The sequence below is a fragment of the Falco cherrug genome, chromosome 6 (genome assembly GCF_023634085.1).
Source record: "Falco cherrug isolate bFalChe1 chromosome 6, bFalChe1.pri, whole genome shotgun sequence".
Lineage (NCBI taxonomy): Eukaryota > Metazoa > Chordata > Aves > Falconiformes > Falconidae > Falco > Falco cherrug.
The window spans coordinates 74,844,587-74,864,195 of record NC_073702.1 but is presented as its reverse complement, the minus strand read 5'-3'; the positions used below and the strand labels follow the sequence as shown (position 1 = coordinate 74,864,195).

Below are 19,609 nucleotides of genomic sequence, written 5' to 3'. Positions count from 1 at the left end.
ATATTTTGCACCGCTAGGACTCTACTACATCCCCCAATGGTACTGCTGTCACTTTTAGCACTGCTTCTATCTCTCTGACAGGGTCTGAAAGAGAACATTGTTTCATGGCACACAGGCATGAAGAATAGGAGATCTGCTCACTCCAGTGCCCCAGCGGCCCTCTTTTCCCATGAAGCTTCACTGGAGAAGACAGACCCTCGCAGCACCTCACTGGAGGCACAGCAGTGCTGGCAGCACTGTCTGGGTCTCTGTTTTCCAGAGTATTTTAGTTCCGTCACAGCTGCTCTGCGTGGACTGATATCCCTCACAGATGTGATGGATGTGGACCAGGGTGTGGAGTTATGAGCACAGACAAGTATCCAGGGAGGGCTTGTGTGTGTATGGGGAAGGACCGGTCTCCATGAATAGCTTGGATGCAACTACCCAGGGGTAAGACTGAGATGCCTGGGTGAAATAGAACAAGGTCTAAAAAAAAAAAAAAAAAAAAAAAATTAGTCAGGATGAGTTTGGTACCATGCTCTGGGTGACATTCTGTTTGTGTTGAGAAAAGAATGTACTTTGAATAAGAAAAAGTTCCACTGAGGATGTTAAAGTAAATAAATGTACCACTAAGGATGTTAAAGTAAAGGAACGTATTCTGAATAATTAGAAAAGATAAGGTGGGCGTTTGAAGGAGATAAGGAGACCATAAGTCAGGAAATCACTGAACAAAGAAAACTGAAAGGTTTATTCCACCTAGATCCCACCTATGATGAATGGAATGACTGGGTGTCAAAATCAAATGAATATGTATGTAAAGATGTTGTAACCTCTCATGAAAACTGTATAAATCACCTCACTTTCCACTGAAAACTTTGGAGCTAGTTTGTCCGGTGCGAATTGGCTAGCTCCCCAACGTTGCACAAAATAAATACCTTTGCTGCTTAAAGACAAAATTCATCTCTGAGCAGTTACTCTGTGCCGTTTTGCCATCATGGCCTCAGGAACAAGCTGGTTTAGTGCTGGTTTGCATGAGTCCAAAATATTATGTGAGGTGAGCAACTTTCAGTGTCCTTCTTGTAATCACAGTACGTAGAAATAACATTTGCTTAGAAGTGGGCTATGGAATTAGCAGTTTTCTTGTTTTGTGAGGGATTGACAAACAGATGGAAAGACTATACAGAGAAGCCACTGTCATCTGGAGTAGGTTCATCAGCACATAACATTAGATGACAATGTTCCCTGTACAGGCCATGGCAGAGGAACAGGAGTTTTTTAAGTGGGATTTGCCAGGCCTGTTTTGGACATCACCATGAGGATGATGTGACTTGTGCTCTGTCTGCTGTGGAAGAAACAGGTGAAGAGCTCAGCCCAGCTGCTTCATCATTGCAAAAATCTGCATGTGGCCAGTTGAGTCCTGCTCCTGGCATGTATTGACAAGTGCTCTTGTTTCAGCTGTGTCGCCTCCATCCCCTTGCACACAGCAGCAGGAATTGGCAAGCCGCTTTCTTAAGCAGGATAATACCTTGGCAGAGCAACAGCTGGTAGCCGCCTCCTGGACCCTCCACAGCTCCCAACCTTGTGTCAGTTTAGTCCCTGCAAGAGACATCTGTCTCTCAGCAAACTCCCAGTCAACCTGCTGGGTCAGTCCATGGCTCCTCTGCTTCTTGCAAACAGGCAGTGGCTCTCTTCCCCCATTTATGCAGTGGTTGGATCATACCTGGCATCTTCAGGACCCAGCTGCCAACCTCCACTGCTGAAATCCTCAACCCTTGGTAGCTGGGAGGACCATGAGTACTCTTCCAAACACTGGAAGAGGCAACCCAAAACTCAGGCATACAGCATAGTCCCCTCCAGACAGGCAAGGACTGTCACTTGTCCTGGTGGCATGCTGAGCCTACAGCTACAGCCAGAAAAAGGGAAAAGGCCTTGGCCCAGTTGTTTTTTTTTGATGTCTGATGGGCCGTCCTGGCTTCAGAGCTGCAGTAGGCGATAGGCTGGAACCAGCTGCATCTGGTGGTCGGGCTTCTTACAGAGCTTTGTTAAGGCAGCAATTAACTACATCTCTGTACTGTTGCTCTTTAACACATGCTCAGTTTTGGGGTGGTGGAGGAAATAAAAAGCTGTCCTGAGTGCCCTGCTCCTGACCACCACAGCAGAATAGCGTTGGCTGCCAAGCCATCCCCTCAGAGACAGGTCTGCAAATACTTTGTACAATTGCCCTACTAGGGAGAGAAATTGAAGCAGGAACGAGCAATGGAATATGATGAGGCATGGGGATAAAAGATATATTCGTGTAACCACTCAGCAAATATACATTATGCATGAGTTTGTTTTTTAATATATATACACGTATCTACATATGCTTGATGAATCTGCAACAAGGCCGAAAAAGTATATGAAGATGGCACCATCAATACTTTGAGAACTAATAAAGGGTTACATACAGCAAACGCTTAACACAACAAAGTCACAACGAAAGCTTGTCATTCATGGGATTGCCAGTTGGACGGAGATGTCATTCCACGTGGCACCTTCCCAGTTATTTTCAATTGAGAGCAATGATTCACTTGGAGGGAGGAATACAGAGCTCCTTTGTGTTACGAAAGCAGATTGCATGCCAAGGTCTAACGAACAGGGTTGCAGCATGTCCCAAGAAGTGTCCAGCAACCCACAGCACCGACTGGCCCTTACGCAAGGTGAGATGACACAAGACCCTGGGCTGGAGACCTGGGAATCCTTTTCGGAGGTGTCAGAAGAGAAAAGCCATGCTTCTCTTTCTCTAGCAGGCAGAGAAAGAAGTAAAGGAGCTTTTGGGCTGGACATTTTGAAGTGTCAGCTATCTGAAAGGACACTTTGCCACGTGGAGAGACCAGCTGACTGGCACCAAACTGCTGCTGCTGCTGCTGCAGGGAGCTGGGAGGCGGCAGGAGGCTCCTACCCCTGGGCTATCGAGCGTGTCCTCCCACTGGTGACTGGTCACATCTCCTCCTGGACAGGCTGTCCCCTCTCCTCCATCTCATCCCTGTGAAGGAGCTACGAGACACGCAGGCAGGGACCCTCCCACTCATCTCTGCCTCCCTTCTTTTCTCCCCAGAGCTGTGACCCTGCCAGCAATTCCCAGCCATGCGGATCCTGCCTCTCCTCTGTGCTCTCTTCTTCCTGATGCTCCAGGGAGCAGCAGGTAAGAAATGGGAGTGGGGGGTGGCGGATGGGGAGGGGAGGAGGTGACATGGAGGATTTGTTCTTTGTCAATATTTTGTAGGGAGGATTTATCAGCTGAGATGTTAAATCACGTGTAGCTTTCCCTGGTAGCTGTGGCGTGCTCCTGGGGGTCCTGTACACCCTGTATCTTTCAGGAAAGTCTTTTGTGGCAGGTTCTGCAGCTGGGACTGAAGCCAGGACCTTGTAACAAAGCTCTCCCACTCCAGGGGTGAGGTTTTGCCACCATCTCTGTCCCTCCTAGCCCACACCCTTCCAGACAGCAGCCGTTCTGGAGAGGAAGAAGAGGGAGGAAGGCAGATCCTGCTTTCACCCTTGGCATCCTCCCTTATGCCAGGAGGGAGCCAGTAGACATGATGGAGAGCCTCTCCCAGAAGCTGCTGCGGGATGGTAGTGAGTGTTTGTTATCCAAGTGCCATAAACATCACCTTGATTTATTGTGCAGACACCTGCCTGGGCATTTTGTGGCAGGGGACAGTCAGAGGTAGGCTAATGCTGGCCACGCGGGGACCAAAGGCTGCGCTGAGCATCTTGCCAGAGCCGTGCCGAAAGTGTCCTCTTTCTGTGTTCTACAGGGCTGCCCCTCACGCGAGGATCACCCCAGGACTGTGAGCACCGTGGGGGCTTCTGCTCTCACAGGTCATGCCCGCCGGGGATCAGTCGCATTGGGATTTGCTCCGAGCAAGACTTCTGCTGTCGAAGGTACGTTCAGGGGTGCTTGAAGGGCTGAGGTTGCTGCCTGTTGGGGTTAGAGGTGAGGCTGCTGGAGAAAGAGGGGCGAGCATGCAGCCCAAGGGTAAAGGAACATCCCTGAGCCTTCATTGTTGCCCTGGATAGCACAGGCCCTGCCAGATCTTTTCTCCTGCAGCCGATGGTATCCTTGATGGGCTCCTGGGTCGCCAGCACCAAACTCCAAGCATCCCTCTGAGACCAGCCTGTGCACTGGCAGCGTGGTTGGGACGATGCTGCATAGAAACACCAAGCACTGCTGGGAGCAGCGGCAACCCTGGACAGCTGGACTACGGTCCTGTGCAAATCCCTTTACTCCGGTGTCCCCAATACAAGGTGGCGGTTTGCATTTCTGCTGCCAAAGGATGTGTGTGTGTGTCCTCAGAGAGCGATGTGCGGGCATGCGTCTCTTTTCTCTGCATGCAGGGAAGGGCAGAGAAGATGAAGTGAATTCCCAATAGGCACAGACCCACAAATACATCCACCCACTCACTACCCCCCTCTCTTTAATTTTGCCCATAGCCACAGCAGTGTCCCCCCACAGTGTGTGTGTGGGACCAACTGGGACCCCAATACCAGTCTTCTCGCTCAGCAAGGGCATCCTATCCAGTGCCAGGGATGAGGCATTGCTATGAGCCTCCTAACTGCAGTGGTTGCCTACTGGTTGTCCACTGGGTCCCAAGCTGGGTCAGGGGTCCCTGTGGGTCTGTTTCATAGGACATGCTGCTCTGGCAGCCTTGGGTCCATCCCCAGATGTGGGGCCTGGGTGTGTGGCACCAGGGGGGCATTGTGGGGTCCAAGGGTAGCTGGGTGTGTGTGGGAAATCATTGTGCCCCTGAGGAAATAGGGACTGATGTCTGTGCCAGGGGACGACTCAGGATCTTGTGCTCGAGCTGGGGGTCTGTGCTGTTGGGGGGATGTTCAAGACCAGGGGCTGGTCTGGGGAGGTCAGCTAGGAGCCCAGGGACAGGCTGTGGGTCAGCGTTGTGGTCGAGCCTTGGGGCAGATTGATGATGCTCAGCTCAGGGTAGGGCTGTGGGGGTGGCCCCTGCACTGCCATGGGGAAGTCACCATGGGGGCTGGCAGAAGTCATCCCATTGCTCCCAGCCAGGGAGCAGCCTCAGCCTGGGGCACTGGGCACTTCCATAGTGATGGGCCAAGGTCAGGCCAGGAGTAGATCAAAGTCCAGTTCTGGATCAGCAGAACCAATCTCCAGCTCTGGTGGGGTCCAGCACAAGATCCCCAGCTCAAAGCAGCTCCCCAGGGCAGGTGCTGGACCCAACCATGGCCTCCCTGCGGTGTGGGCTGGAAGCCCTCTCCACACCATAATCAGCAGCCCTGGGTTGTGCTGGCTCTGGACTGGTCCTGAACCTGGTGCCAAACCTCTAGGAGTGAGGTTGCTGCCAGCACCCTTATACCTGCAAAGACACTGCCCTGGACATCCAACCCTAATCCTATGGATTGCTGCTTGGGGGGGTGGGGGTGGGTGGGGTGGGGTGGGGTGAAGATAGCCATCACGCATTTCTCTGATAGATGGCACTAGACCCTTTGTCTCTGATGTATCCAACCTCAAGGCCCTTTGCTCTCTCCAGGTTCCAGCTCTCAGAGCTTTGGTCTCTCTGGGCAATGGATCAGCACTCTTGGTACTCTCTCCCATACCCAGTACTCTGGCTTGAAGTTTACTAGAGCACTGCACAACCATGCAGACACACTATAGCCAGATTGTTCACACGAAAACATAGGTAGTAATAAAGTTTACCAGGAATATAGAACAGATTATGGTGATCAGATGTAGGGAATGGCCAGAGAAGCATATTGACCAGCAGCCAGCTTACAACAGGTTGGCCCCTTTCACCCCTTGCTTCTCTCTGTTTCTCATGACCTGTTCCTCCTTGACCCACCTTGACCTTCACCTTTCTGAAGCATCACATGATTCCTATAAATTGACAGATTATCTTGATCATGTCCATATCTCCAAGGCCTAATAAGTCCTATTCACCTTCATTCCATAGTCTCCCATAGTCTGCATATCTTGACACAGAGACTTTTTTCTATTGAAGCCCATTTGTGTGTTTTGTACCAGGAAAAACAGGTGTAGAAGCAATGAATTCAGATAGAATTAGGTGAGCTGTGATCTTACCTGATCGCTTCTCCTGTTCACTGTTGGTTATCTGAGTAGCCATCAGAAAGGTAGACCTAACCTTGTCCCTTCCTAGTATATCGAAAACAGATCATCTTGGCAAGGATGAAGCTATTCTTGTAATACTACAAGAGCAGCAAATGAAAATATTTTACGTAATTCTGCATGTCACACACTGCCTTCTTGCAAAGTAAAACGAGAGGAAAGGAAGAGACAAATATTTTCTCCTTTTCTGGGACTGGTTGCACAGATGTCTGCTTTATCCATTCCAGGCAGTTCATGCCAAGCCCGTGTGCCTGCTGTGCAGCGGGGTGTCACAAGAGGTGTTGCATGAGGATAACGGTGCAGATTGCAACAGCCTCAAGAGGTACCTCAGCTTCTCCCATTGCATCAGAGAGGGATGAGGCGCAACCCCATCACCCCCACATGGATGGGTCACCTTCTGATTGGCCAAGGGGAGATGCGCCAGCAGGAATACGCCCATCTCCCACCCACTGGCAGCCGTGTAAAACCAGGGTGTTTTAGGCAAAACAACACTGCTTGGACGCCAGGGCACCTGGGCGTGATTCCTGCTGGCTTTGTTACAGCCTGGACACCACCGGTACCTTCGTCAGGTAGGTGATTGACAGGTCTCTTTCTGGAAAACTGCCCACTCAGCTTCTCTGTTCAAGTCCCCTCACCCCAGGTGCACCTAAATGAGAAACTGCTGGAAGCATCCACGCATAGGATCAGGGCATCAGTGCTGCCCGGGCAAGAGAATAAAAACCTTCACATGAGTCCTAAGAGCCCGGGGCAGTGGCCGATGCAGCTAAAGGTTTCCTTCATTACGGGAGAGGCTGGAAAGGTGGCTGGATGCTGGAGGGGGGACTCAGCTCCTCTGTGCTGGGGGAATGGGGACTTTCCTCAGGGCAGTAAGGAGATACTTTCCCAGAGCAGTACGGAGGTTTCCCATCCTTTCAGTTAACTCACAGCGTTGATTAATTTTCCTCTGTGGCCACCCAGACGCTTCCCTGCCCTCTTGCTCCTCCCTGGGTCGGTGCTGCACGGGGCAGGGGCGGTGAGAGTGGGGCTGGGGAGGGTCTTTGCTGGCAAGTCGAGGAACGGTCTGGAGCTGAGGATGGGCACTCCCAAGCCCAGCTGGGAGGACCTTCCTGAGCCCAGGGGAGCAGAGGCGAACAGGCAGGGTGCTTTGGACTGGTTGAGGTGATGGAGAGCACCGGCCAAGCCTTCGTATGACGTGGCATCTCCAGGCACAAGCATTTCCCTCATTTCTTGACCCTGCTTTGGCTAGTGGCATGGGACTGCATGTGGGCAGAAGCATCTCCTGAGGAGCAAGCCTCCTCTGCTCGGGCATTTGATTATGAAGAGGCAGAAAGGAGAGAGCAAATGCCCTAGCGTTAATCCTGGTCTGCAGACTATGCTGGGAAGTATACCTGGTGTCATCCCTTCATCTTGTCCCTCTGGAAAATTCTGCACAGGGGACACACGCAGGCCCTGCAGATGTTCTGAGGGACTGTAACGTGTAAAAGTCATTTCTCTTTCCTTATGACCTGAGTTTCAGTGGGTGTTGTTGGGAGTAAAATGATGACAACTAGGCGTGAATCCTCCAGCCTGTGTTTTGTGGAGAACATCAGGAAGACCTGTGAAGAAGACAATGAAATAACGTCCAGAATGCCCAGCAGGCTGGTGCTCCCTGAAATGCTCCCAAGATACCCGTGAAGTTGTGATGCAAGGGGGATCATTATTATCTCTTTTTGTTGGAGACTGTGCTTTTTGGCTCAGCGTGTGCCCAGCCTTGTCCCTGTCCTTTCTTTGTGGTCCTGATGTGTCTTCTCTGCAGCCCCGTGAAGACGAGGGACAGGCGTCAGCCATGCGGATCCTGTACCTGCTCTTCCCCTTTGTCCTCCTGTTGGCCCAGGGTGCTGCAGGTGAGAGGGGAAGAGGGGAGGTGGGAGGAGGTGTGAGCCCCTATCAGTGGTGTCTCCCATGTCCGGGGAAGGGACCAGATTTGTCAGAGAGAGATAGAACTGGGTAGATACACACAGGATGGGGAGGGGTTGGCTCTGATGACCTTCCGGGTGGCTGAGGAGCCAGCACGGCGCTTCCCGTGCCTCACACTGGTCCTTCCCTTTGACTTTCCCCACGTGTGCACATGCTGCTGCAGGAGAGGTGATCTCGTGCTGGAGATGGTAAAGATGTTTGGTTTGGTGCTCGGTGCACATGGCAGACATCCAGAGAAAGTGTTTGCCGCTTGGGAATCACACATAGTTTTTGCATTTAACCCATGTTCACTCTTTTTGACCGTTTTTACTCTCCAGGATCTCCCTTGGGCATAAACAATGAGAAAGAATGTCATCGTCAAAAAGGTTTCTGCTCATTACTGAATTGCAACTTCCCGTATATCATCAGTGGAAAATGTTCAAGGTTTTACTTCTGCTGCAAGAAGTAAGTTTTGGAATGACAGATGGCCCTGTGATTGCAGAGAGAGTTGCTTTGTGTTTAAGTGTCCACGACTTGCTGATGGGTCAGTGCTATACGTGCTCCAAGGCAGAGGCCAGGGAGGGAAAGGAAATCTGCTTAGCCCTGCCTTGAGTGGGGCTGAAGGATCCCAAGGTCAGCCAGCACCTTCTACTCTCCTTCAGTCCCATGAGGCTCCTTTGGGCTTTGCAGAGGGCTCTTCCAAGGCAGCAGAGTGTGAAGCGTTTGCTGTCCCTCTGCAGCATGGAGGACACGATCCTGGTTTTGCTGCATCTGCAAAGCCCTGGGGCCAGGGCTGCCACCCCTAAGATAACAGGGATCCCAACTGTTTGCCATAAGCACTGAACTTCATGTCTGTTGAGCCTGATTCTCTGGCACCACAGGCCTGCGTGTCATCGCAGGGCAGGTAGGAGGGGTGGGAGGAAAAGTCATTTACAACAGCTCATGTGCTCCTCTGCTTTCTTCACCCAGGTTGTGGGGTTGAATACCTGAACCCTGTGAGCAGGATGTGCCCTTTCTTCTGTCTGCTGGAACCATGTCCTGAGATGCTCTCCCCTCCCTGCTGTCCTCTCCCCTCCCTGCCTCTGCTGTCCCCAGGCGGTGTGACAGCAGGAATGGAAGCGCTGCTCCTGCTGAGTGCCCAGGTGCTCGTGGGCTGGAGACATCCCGTGATGGGCCCAGTGCCGTTGGGGCAGAGGCTGCTTTTCCCGGCTGGAATAAAGACGAGCAGTTTGGCATTGCAGTGGGTGTGCCATGTGGCCGTTTCCTTGTGACAGAGAGTGTGCCGTGCCTGCTGGCCCTGGGGGTGGTGGTGGGTTGGGGGCAGGCGAAGTGCCTGGGGTGCTGGGGGTCACCACCATGGCTGTCCCTGGGGATGCTCTTGCCTGGCAGCTGCATGGGAGCTGGGAGCCAGGGTGTTTGCTGTGGGTGTGATGGAGCTGCTCCTGTGGAGTGGGAGCCCTGTCCTGTTCCTGCCCAACACGGGTGTCCCTTGTCCCTGGCAGCCACAGCTTCTTGTTCAGGGTTGTGCTGGGTGGTGTGTCCCATGCGTGGCTATGGACACAGCTGCACACCTGACCTGTCCTACCGACCCTGCTACTCCTCCTTGCCCTGCTCCAGCATGCTGCAGCCCTCCTTGCTGTGCGCTGCACAGGAGCTGTGCTGCTCCACAACCTATCCCACCAGGCAGGAGGAGGAGGTCATGAAGCCCCTGCTTCAGGCGACCAGTGAAACAGTCCCATTGACTGTGACCTGGAAATGTCCATATCTCTAGTCCCACAGGCAGTAAGCAGGGTGTCTTCTCTCTGCCCACCTGGAGGTAATCCAGGATGGCATGCTCTTCTCCATCAAAGGCAGTGACCTCTATCTGTCTGCAAAAGCAAACTTTGTGCTTTAGATTGCCTGGGTGGTACAACGCACGTGTATGTCCCTGCACACATGTGCCTATGGCAGCAACTGGTGACCCTTCCTGTCTTGGTGAAGGCTTTCCTGAACTGCTTTCCTGACCTGCAGAGTTTGGTGAGGGATGTCCAGATTAACCCTGCCTGCCATGGCCTTCCTGTCCCCACCTTTCGCTCTATTGAGCCTGCAGCAGTCACCGCGAGTGCCCTTCATCTCTGTGGTGCAAAGCTGTTCCACCGCCCCAGGGGCTCCTTGGCCCAGAACATCTTGAACCAGAGTGACGGTGGTGTGGCCAGTCACCTCATGAGTTTCAGAGTGCAGAGTGGAAAGAAAGGGAACGAGGAAGAAAAGGAAAAAGAGAAAGACTGTTTTTCATTCTAGAATACATGAACTTTTCTGTTCTCCGTTACGTGTAGGATGACTGATCTGGAGGTCACGAGCTGGGACGTGGGCATGTTTATGTGCACTCTTCAGATTCTACGGGTGCTTGCCTGCAGCAGTTAAGGTCTCATTTCCAAAGGACCCAGAAAAACCTCCTGAAGTGAAATGAGAGGTAAAGCTTTCCTCACCATGTTCAAAGATGAGCAGGTTTGCAACATGCGGTATGATCTTGCACGTCTCACGTTAGCTGCTGAGTTATATCATCCATAAAATGAAAGGACGCAAAGAAGGAAACTTTTTCCTCGTTCCTACTGTTCCCTGAGCCAACCAGCTGGCTTTGCCCGTTCCAGGCAGCTGCTGCCAAGCCCATGTGCCTGTTTTGCAGCAGGGTGTCCCAGGAGGTGTTGCATGAAGATAACAGTGAAGACGGCAACAGCCCCAAGGAGGCACCTCAGCCTCTCCCACCGCAGCAGGGAGGGATGAGGCGCAACCCCAGCATCCCCATGAAGATGGGTCACTTTCTGATTAGCCAAGGGGAGATGTGTCAGCAGGAAGAAATGTGTGTGCCACCCAGCAGTAGTGGTATAAAAGCAGGGTGTTTGGGGCAAAGTAGCATTCCCGGACCTCAAGAGCACCTTGGACACGAGTGATTCCTGCTGGTTTGTTAGCGCTTGAACACCGAGACCTTGACCAGGTAGGTAACTGAGGTCTCTCTCTCTGGACAGCCATCCTTTACACCTCTCTCTTCAGCTTCAGAAACTTTCTAAACAACAACTGTTGGAAGTGTTCATGCACCTAATGAGACCACCTGAGCCTTCCAAGAATGAGCACTAATTGTCTGTCTGAATCAGTGATTATCAGAGCCCAGAATACTGTGAAAGTGAAACTGGGTTTCCTGACTACAAATGGGACTGGAAATGAGTTATGAGGCTTGAGGAAGGTCCCTGTGGCCTCATACCCTGGGGCACATGGGGACTGTCCTGGACAAAGGAGGGAGACGCTATTCAAGCAGCAGCACAGAGATATTCCATCCTTTCAGGCTTATGTGAACTGGGAAGGCTGCTTTGTAGTAACCATGGTGGTCACCAGGGGCCTCCCTCACCGAGTGCCAGGCATCTCCAGGTACACGCAATTCCCTCAACTCCAGAACATGGGCCAGTTCTCGACCCAGCTTTGACTACTGCCGTTGTGTTGAGTATTGGCAGGAACACCTCCTGATACGCAAAAGTTCTCTACTTCGGCCCTCAGGTAAGGAGAAGGAGAAGTGTGAGACTGAATGCACCAGAAATGTGTCAGGTCTTGTACCAGCATTTGGAAGTCTCTCTCTTCTCACCCTTGGCTCTGTCTCTGCAGAAACACATTTAGCTCTCCTCAAGATAAGGGTTGGAGGCACAAGGCCTGAGGGAGTACAGCTTCCAAGGGAAAATACTCTGAGTTTTCCATGTCTTCAGATGTTGTTTTGCTTGAAAGCACAATAGTCAGGCTTTACTTCTCCCACATGTCATTTAAGGAAACAGAAAGACAAAAGTGAGAAAGATGATGGAAAAACATCAGCTGGATTTCCCCACAGGGCAATACTTGGCCAGCTGCTCCCAGGATATCCAGAAGGGGCATACCTGACAGACACCCTTTGGCACAGGCCGCAGAAGACATCGTTCTCTGCTACTTGGCATAGCCCCACTGCAATCTGTCATGTTACTGTGTGCTGTCCCCTCCAGGATTTCTTGTGCCTCCTCTCTGCAGCCCCGTGAAGACGAGGGACAGGCGTCAGCCATGCGGATCCTGTACCTGCTCTTCCCCTTTGTCCTCCTGTTGGCCCAGGGTGCTGCAGGTGAGAGAGGAAGAGGGGAGGTGGGTGGAGGTGTGAGCCTCCATCAGTGGGGTTTCCCACGTCCTAGGAGGTGACCAGATTTGACAAAGACTGGGAGTGGAATAGTTTTGCAGGTGTCTTAACTCTCCTATGTGAAAAGCCATGTAATGGCACACATCTGGGCACATTTACAGCAGTTACATTTGCCCTGGGTGCAGAAGAATCCAGGCCAAGGAAAGGGCTTGGATGCTTCTGTGGGTTAGGGAGGGATTCAGCTCTGGACTCCAACCCCCGTGGTTTGCTGCCACCCCCTCCAGGGGCGTCTCTGAATGAGCTACTATTGAAGTCACTGTAGGCGCAGCCTACACAGACCATCCTAGTTGTCCAGACTGTGGACACTTTGGGTTAGAGTTGTCTGGCCATGGTATGTAGCAGAGTTTGGGGATACTTTGACATGTCTGTCTCTTAGACCTCCACGCTCTCCCAGTACTGTCTGACCTAGCTGAGACGTTCTGGTGGAGGTGATCAATACAGATGGTGGTTGGAGGCCACAGCACAGCCTTCTGCACCCCGATGGCCAGAGACAGCTGGGCACCATGTCTTCAGCTTAGACCTCTCCAGGCTACACTGGCCATGCTGTCCAGTAGCATTGTACCTGAGTGTGCCAAACCCTCATTACTCCAAGGCATGATCCCTGCAAGGGCTGGGCAAGGGCTTTCCATGAAGAGGTCACTCAAAGGCAGGGCACAGCCAGGACAGGGGCGTGGGATGTGTGGAGTTCTGCGGTTGCCAGCTCTGCTGGTCCCAGCCATAGTGAGCATGCAGCTGGGGAGCCAGCACGGCGCTTCCTCAGCCTCATGCTGGTCCTTCTCAGCATCTGCTCCTGTGTGCACCCACACTGGTGTGAAAGAGTCCTTCTAGGTGAGACATGCTGCTATTGAATATGTGGCAATGGTGAGGTTGAAGCTGAGCCATCTATTGGCTTGAAATATGTGGGGAGTGTCATCTTCTGCAACCACACACTGCTCCCCCAGGTTATTGTTCTGTTTCTCTGTGCACGATCACCCTTGGCACCAGGAAGCAGAAGCCCATGCAGAAGAAATGGAGGACACTGCGTTTTGGGGGGCTGCCTTTTCCCCCTGAAAACCATGGGATCTTGTTCAATATTCAGGAGCTGCTGCAAACTGTAAGTTCTGGAAATGGCTTGCTCCTCTTGGTATAGTTTTCACTGTCTTTCAAGCCAGCTTTTGGGTCACACCTTCACACATTCATGCTCAGAGGCAAAAGCCAGGGAATGAAAGGAAAAGGTTGATGAACGAATGAATGCCAGGGAATGAAAGGAATGAAAATGAAGGTCCTTGTGGGTTTGGACCTGCCTGCTGTGGGGCTGAAGGAGCCCAAGGTTGGACAGTGCCTCCTCAGCCCCACCAGTCTTGGGAAAGCTCAGCTGTGTTGTGCAAATGAGAAGGCTGTCCCTTGGGTAGTGTGAAGCACAGGATCCTCCTCCTGGTGTCTCTAAAGAGCCTCAGAGCCAAGGCTGCCACCACTAAGGAGAGCACAGGTCCAAGCCAATGGAAATTCCTGGAGTTTGCCTCTGTGCACTTGAGCCTTCTCTCCCTGCACCTGCATGTCATAGGGGAGGAGGTGGGAGGGACTGGGAGGAAAAGTAATTTACAACAGCTCATGTACTTCTCTGCTTTCTTCATATAGTGTGTGGGGTTGAATACCTGAACCCTGTGAGCAGGACGTCATCCCCTTGCTTCTGGCTCCTGGAACTCATCTCCTCACTTCTGGCTGCTGGAACCATCTCCTGCTGTCCCGTATTCTTCCTGACATCCTCTCCCCTTCTTGCTGTCCTCTCCCCTCCCTGCCTCTGCTGTCCCCAGGCGGTGTGACAGCAGGAATGGAAGCGCTGCTCCTGCTGAGTGCCCAGGTGCTCGTGGGCTGGAGACATCCCGTGATGGGCCCAGTGCCGTTGGGGCAGAGGCTGCTTTTCCCGGCTGGAATAAAGACGAGCAGTTTGGCATTGCAGTGGGTGTGCCATGTGGCCGTTTCCTTGTGACAGAGAGTGTGCCGTGCCTGCTGGCCCTGGGGGTGGTGGTGGGTTGGGGGCAGGCGAAGTGCCTGGGGTGCTGGGGGTCACCACCATGGCTGTCCCTGGGGATGCTCTTGCCTGGCAGCTGCGTGGGAGCTGGGAGCCAGGGTGTTTGCTGTGGGTGTGATGGAGCTGCTCTGCTCCCTCCTGTGGAGTGGGAGCCCTGTCCTGGTCTTCACAGGCTCAGACATCTTTCTTTTTCCAAACCCTTTCTTCCATGTCAGTCTCTCTTTGTGGTGGGTAACGGTCCTTTCTTGCAATGGGTTCTCAGCCCAAGTGGTGAGGAGTTCATGGGTGGCACCATCCTGCTGCTCGGAGGCAAAGGACTCTCCTTGGACACTATGTAGGAGATGTCTGTGCCCAAATGGGCCAGGACTTTATTTGGGCTGGAAGGGTCAGACTGCACGTTTCTGTTTGTCTGTTTATCCGTGCACACACGGGACACTCCTTTGCAATCTCTTTACTGGCTTGGAAACGCAGGACCAGCTGCAGCCTCTGCAGATGATGGCTGGGCTGCCAGCAGCATTGGTAGGAGGTGGTGTAGGATGCTGGGCCGCTGCAGCCGCAGCAGCAGCAGCAGCAGCTCCCAGGCTGGGCAGTGCAGTAATGTCAACCCAAGGGTGTCCCCATGTCCCTGAGCTGCATATTCTCCTCGTTCTGCAACAGCCAAGGGAAATTTTCCAATGGAAAGCAGGGTGATATTTATGGCACTTGGATTGGACACTCACTACTGTCCCACAGCAGCCTCTGGGAGAGGCTCTTTGCCGTGTCTGCTGGCTCCCTCCTGGCACAAGGGAGGATGTTGAGGGTGGAAGCAGGATCTGCCTTCCTCTCTCTTCTTCCTCTACAGCAGGGCTGCTGTGCCCCGTGCTGCTGACTTGGAAGGGTGTAGGCCAGGAGGGACAGAGGTGGTGGCAAAAACTCATCCCTGGAGCGGGAGAGTGGTTATGAGTTGCCAGCTCTGGTCCCAGCTGCAGAACCTGCCACAAAAGACTTTCCTGAAAGATATGGCATGTGTGGGACCTCTGGGGGCACACCACAGCAACCAGGAAAAGCTACATGTGGCTCATGATCTCAGTGGAGGAAAATAGAAATATCTGTGCCTCAAAGTTGGGCTTTGCCTCCTTGCATCTGCATTGTGTCTGTAGGGAGAGCTGATAATCTACTGGGCAGCTTCACTGTAGTAACAGCTAAACCCTCTGGTTTTCCATACCCTTCCTTCATTGAAATGTTACCTGCTACTCCCTGGAGCATCAGGCAGAGGAGAGCACGGAGGACAGGCTGGAGTCGCTGGTTCCTCAAAATGTCCAGCCCAAAAGCTCCTTTTCCTGTTTCTCTGCCCACCAGAGGGAAGGAGGCATGGCTTTCCTCTTCTGAACACCCCTGAGAAGGGTGCCCAGCCCTCCAGACTGGGGTCTTGTGTCATCTTGCCTTGTGTAAGGGCCGTTGGGCGCTGTGGGTTGCTGGACACCTCTTGGGGGGCACACACACACACACACACACACTGCATCCCTGCTCATCAGAAACCCCCACCAAGCTGCTGCTGTACCACAAAACGGAACTTCCGCTGCTTCTCTTCAGGCAGTTCTCCCAGAAAAAAACTGGACCAGTTTTCTGGGTGGGTGGGACCTCTGCTTCTGCTAAGCATGCAGAAGCTGTCTTCCACCTGTTTTGTGATTGTTGCCTTTCCACTGTGCCTTGTGCTCTCAGAGGCATGCAAGGAGAAGAGGCGCAGAAGCCAGAGTCCATTACCAAAACCCACAGCAGGTAACCCCTTGGAACTGGGGAGACCAGATTGCTCTTCCAAACACCTTGAGAGGCAGTTCCCAGGTCAGGCAAGTGGCACAGCTCCCACCTGCTCTGCAAGGACTGCCGCTTCGCTCGATGGCATGAAGGGCATCAATCGCAGTGGCTTCACAAGCAGCGACTATGTCTGTCCTGTGTTTCTTCACCTTGAGTGGCTTTAGGGGGAGAGGCAGATGTGTTGGATCACTGGTTTACAGACCTTAATATGTATCCTGGTGTTGCTCTCCCTTTATCTAAACAGTCGCTAGAGAGATAGTGTCATGCTTATCACCCTTGGACACATCAGGTGCACAGACATTTGCTCCCAGAAGCAGATGTTCTTGCAGTGTCCAGAGGTGGGAGAGCTTTCAATACTTGGTGTGGTCTCAGCCACCAAACTCTAACCGATTATTCAGTTGGGTGGGAAGAGACAGACAAGGACTAACCCCTTCTGGGACTGGGCTGACACTGGTGTCTGCACCAGCCAGAAACTTTGTCCACCCCAAAGATTTTTCAGCAAGGCAGCACAGCCTGTGTGCCTGCTGTGCAGCGGGGTGTCACAAGAGGTGTTGCATGAGGATAACGGTGCAGATTGCAACAGCCTCAAGAGGTACCTCAGCTTCTCCCATTGCATCAGAGAGGGATGAGGCGCAACCCCATCACCCCCACATGGATGGGTCACCTTCTGATTGGCCAAGGGGAGATGCGCCAGCAGGAATACGCCCATCTCCCACCCACTGGCAGCCGTGTAAAACCAGGGTGTTTTAGGCAAAACAACACTGCTTGGACGCCAGGGCACCTGGGCGTGATTCCTGCTGGCTTTGTTACAGCCTGGACACCACCGGTACCTTCGTCAGGTAGGTAATTGACAGGTCTCTTTCTGGAAAACTGCCCACTCAGCTTCTCTGTTCAAGTCCCCTCACCCCAGGTGCACCTAAATGAGAAACTGCTGGAAGCATCCACGCATAGGATCAGGGCATCAGTGCTGCCCGGGCAAGAGAATAAAAACCTTCACATGAGTCCTAAGAGCCCGGGGCATGTGGCCGATGCAGCTAAAGGTTTCCTTCATTACGGGAGAGGCTGGAAAGGTGGCTGGATGCTGGAGGGGGGACTCAGCTCCTCTGTGCTGGGGGAATGGGGACTTTCCTCAGGGCAGTAAGGAGATACTTTCCCAGAGCAGTACGGAGGTTTCCCATCCTTTCAGTTAACTCACAGCGTTGATTAATTTTCCCTCTGTGGCCACCCAGACGCTTCCCTGCCCTCTTGCTCCTCCCTGGGTCGGTGCTGCACGGGGCAGGGGCGGTGAGAGTGGGGCTGGGGAGGGTCTTTGCTGGCAAGTCGAGGAACGGTCTGGAGCTGAGGATGGGCACTCCCAAGCCCAGCTGGGAGGACCTTCCTGAGCCCAGGGGAGCAGAGGCGAACAGGCAGGGTGCTTTGGACTGGTTGAGGTGATGGAGAGCACCGGCCAAGCCTTCGTATGACGTGGCATCTCCAGGCACAAGCATTTCCCTCATTTCTTGACCCTGCTTTGGCTAGTGGCATGGGACTGCATGTGGGCAGAAGCATCTCCTGAGGAGCAAGCCTCCTCTGCTCGGGCATTTGATTATGAAGAGGCAGAAAGGAGAGAGCAAATGCCCTAGCGTTAATCCTGGTCTGCAGACTATGCTGGGAAGTATACCTGGTGTCATCCCTTCATCTTGTCCCTCTGGAAAATTCTGCACAGGGGACACACGCAGGCCCTGCAGATGTTCTGAGGGACTGTAACGTGTAAAAGTCATTTCTCTTTCCTTATGACCTGAGTTTCAGTGGGTGTTGTTGGGAGTAAAATGCTGACAACTAGGCGTGAATCCTCCAGCCTGTGTTTTGTGGAGAACATCAGGAAGACCTGTGAAGAAGACAATGAAATAACGTCCAGAATGCCCAGCAGGCTGGTGCTCCCTGAAATGCTCCCAAGATACCCGTGAAGTTGTGATGCAAGGGGGATCATTATTATCTCTTTTTGTTGGAGACTGTGCTTTTTGGCTCAGCGTGTGCCCAGCCTTGTCCCTGTCCTTTCTTTGTGGTCCTGATGTGTCTTCTCTGCAGCCCCGTGAAGACGAGGGACAGGCGTCAGCCATGCGGATCCTGTACCTGCTCTTCCCCTTTGTCCTCCTGTTGGCCCAGGGTGCTGCAGGTGAGAGGGGAAGAGGGGAGGTGGGAGGAGGTGTGAGCCCCTATCAGTGGTGTCTCCCATGTCCGGGGAAGGGACCAGATTTGTCAGAGAGAGATAGAACTGGGTAGATACACACAGGATGGGGAGGGGTTGGCTCTGATGACTTTCCGGGTGGCTGAGGAGCCAGCACGGTGCTTCCCGTGCCTCACACTGGTCCTTCCCTTTGACTTTCCCCACGTGTGCACATGCTGCTGCAGGAGAGGTGATCTCGTGCTGGAGAGGTAAAGATGTTTGGTTTGGTGCTCGGTGCACATGGCAGACATCCAGAGAAAGTGTTTGCCGCTTGGGAATCACACATAGTTTTTGCATTTAACCCATGTTCACTCTTTTTGACCGTTTTTACTCTCCAGGATCTCCCTTGGGCATAAACAATGAGAAAGAATGTCAACGTCAAAACGGTTACTGTGGATTTCTGAAGTGCCGTTACCCATTTGTCATCAGTGGAAGATGTTCAAGGTTTTACTTCTGCTGCAAGAAGTAAGTTTTGGAATGACAGATGGCCCTGTGATTGCAGAGAGAGTTGCTTTGTGTTTAAGTGTCCACGACTTGCTGATGGGTCAGTGCTATACGTGCTCCAAGGCAGAGGCCAGGGAGGGAAAGGAAATCTGCTTAGCCCTGCCTTGAGTGGGGCTGAAGGATCCCAAGGTCAGCCAGCACCTTCTACTCTCCTTCAGTCCCATGAGGCTCCTTTGGGCTTTGCAGAGGGCTCTTCCAAGGCAGCAGAGTGTGAAGCGTTTGCTGTCCCTCTGCAGCATGGAGGACACGATCCTGGTTTTGCTGCATCTGCAAAGCCCTGGGGCCAGGGCTGCCACCCCTAAGATAACAGGGATCCCAACTGTTTGCCATAAGCACTGAACTTCATGTCTGTTGAGCCTGATTCTCTGGCACCACAGGCCTGCGTGTCATCGCAGGGCAGGTAGGAGGGGTGGGAGGAAAAGTCATTTACAACAGCTCATGTGCTCCTCTGCTTTCTTCATATAGTGTGTGGGGTTGAATACCTGAACCCTGTGAGCAGGACGTCATCCCCTTGCTTCTGGCTCCTGGAACTCATCTCCTCACTTCTGGCTGCTGGAACCATCTCCTGCTGTCCCGTATTCTTCCTGGCATCCTCTCCCCTTCTTGCTGTCCTCTCCCCTCCCTGCCTCTGCTGTCCCCAGGCGGTGTGACAGCAGGAATGGAAGCGCTGCTCCTGCTGAGTGCCCAGGTGCTCGTGGGTTGGAGACATCCCGTGATGGGCCCAGTGCCGTTGGGGCAGAGGCTGCTTTTCCCGGCTGGAATAAAGACGAGCAGTTTGGCATTGCAGTGGGTGTGCCATGTGGCCGTTTCCTTGTGACAGAGAGTGTGCCGTGCCTGTTGGCCCTGGGGGTGGTGGTGGGT

General features: G+C 53.0%; 2 protein-coding genes across 2 annotated transcripts in view; one reads left to right on the top strand and one right to left on the bottom strand.

The window, feature by feature from the left end:
• The window catches only part of LOC102045850 (serine protease 48), a 235,877-nt gene that overhangs the window by 177,020 nt on the left and 39,248 nt on the right, over positions 1–19,609 (bottom strand). The gene's annotated exons all lie outside the window — the stretch shown is intronic.
• On the top strand, positions 6,552–9,159 carry LOC114016484 (ostricacin-2-like). The gene is made up of 4 exons (XM_055714025.1): positions 6,552–6,684; positions 7,911–7,998; positions 8,389–8,515; positions 9,020–9,159. The coding sequence occupies exons 2-4, from the start codon at positions 7,941–7,943 to the stop codon at positions 9,030–9,032; spliced, it is 198 nt and encodes a 65-aa protein (XP_055570000.1). The 5' UTR covers positions 6,552–6,684; positions 7,911–7,940; the 3' UTR covers positions 9,033–9,159.

What these genes read in the sequence shown, in the direction of transcription:
- LOC114016484 (XM_055714025.1), top strand. Translation starts at nt 7,941, where the DNA reads ATGCGGATCCTGTACCTGCTCTTCCCCTTTGTCCTCCTGTTGGCCCAG. An exon ending in GTTGGCCCAGGGTGCTGCAG is followed by an intron (nt 7,999 to 8,388) that starts GTGAGAGGGGAA and finishes TTTACTCTCCAG; the next exon opens with GATCTCCCTTGGGCATAAAC.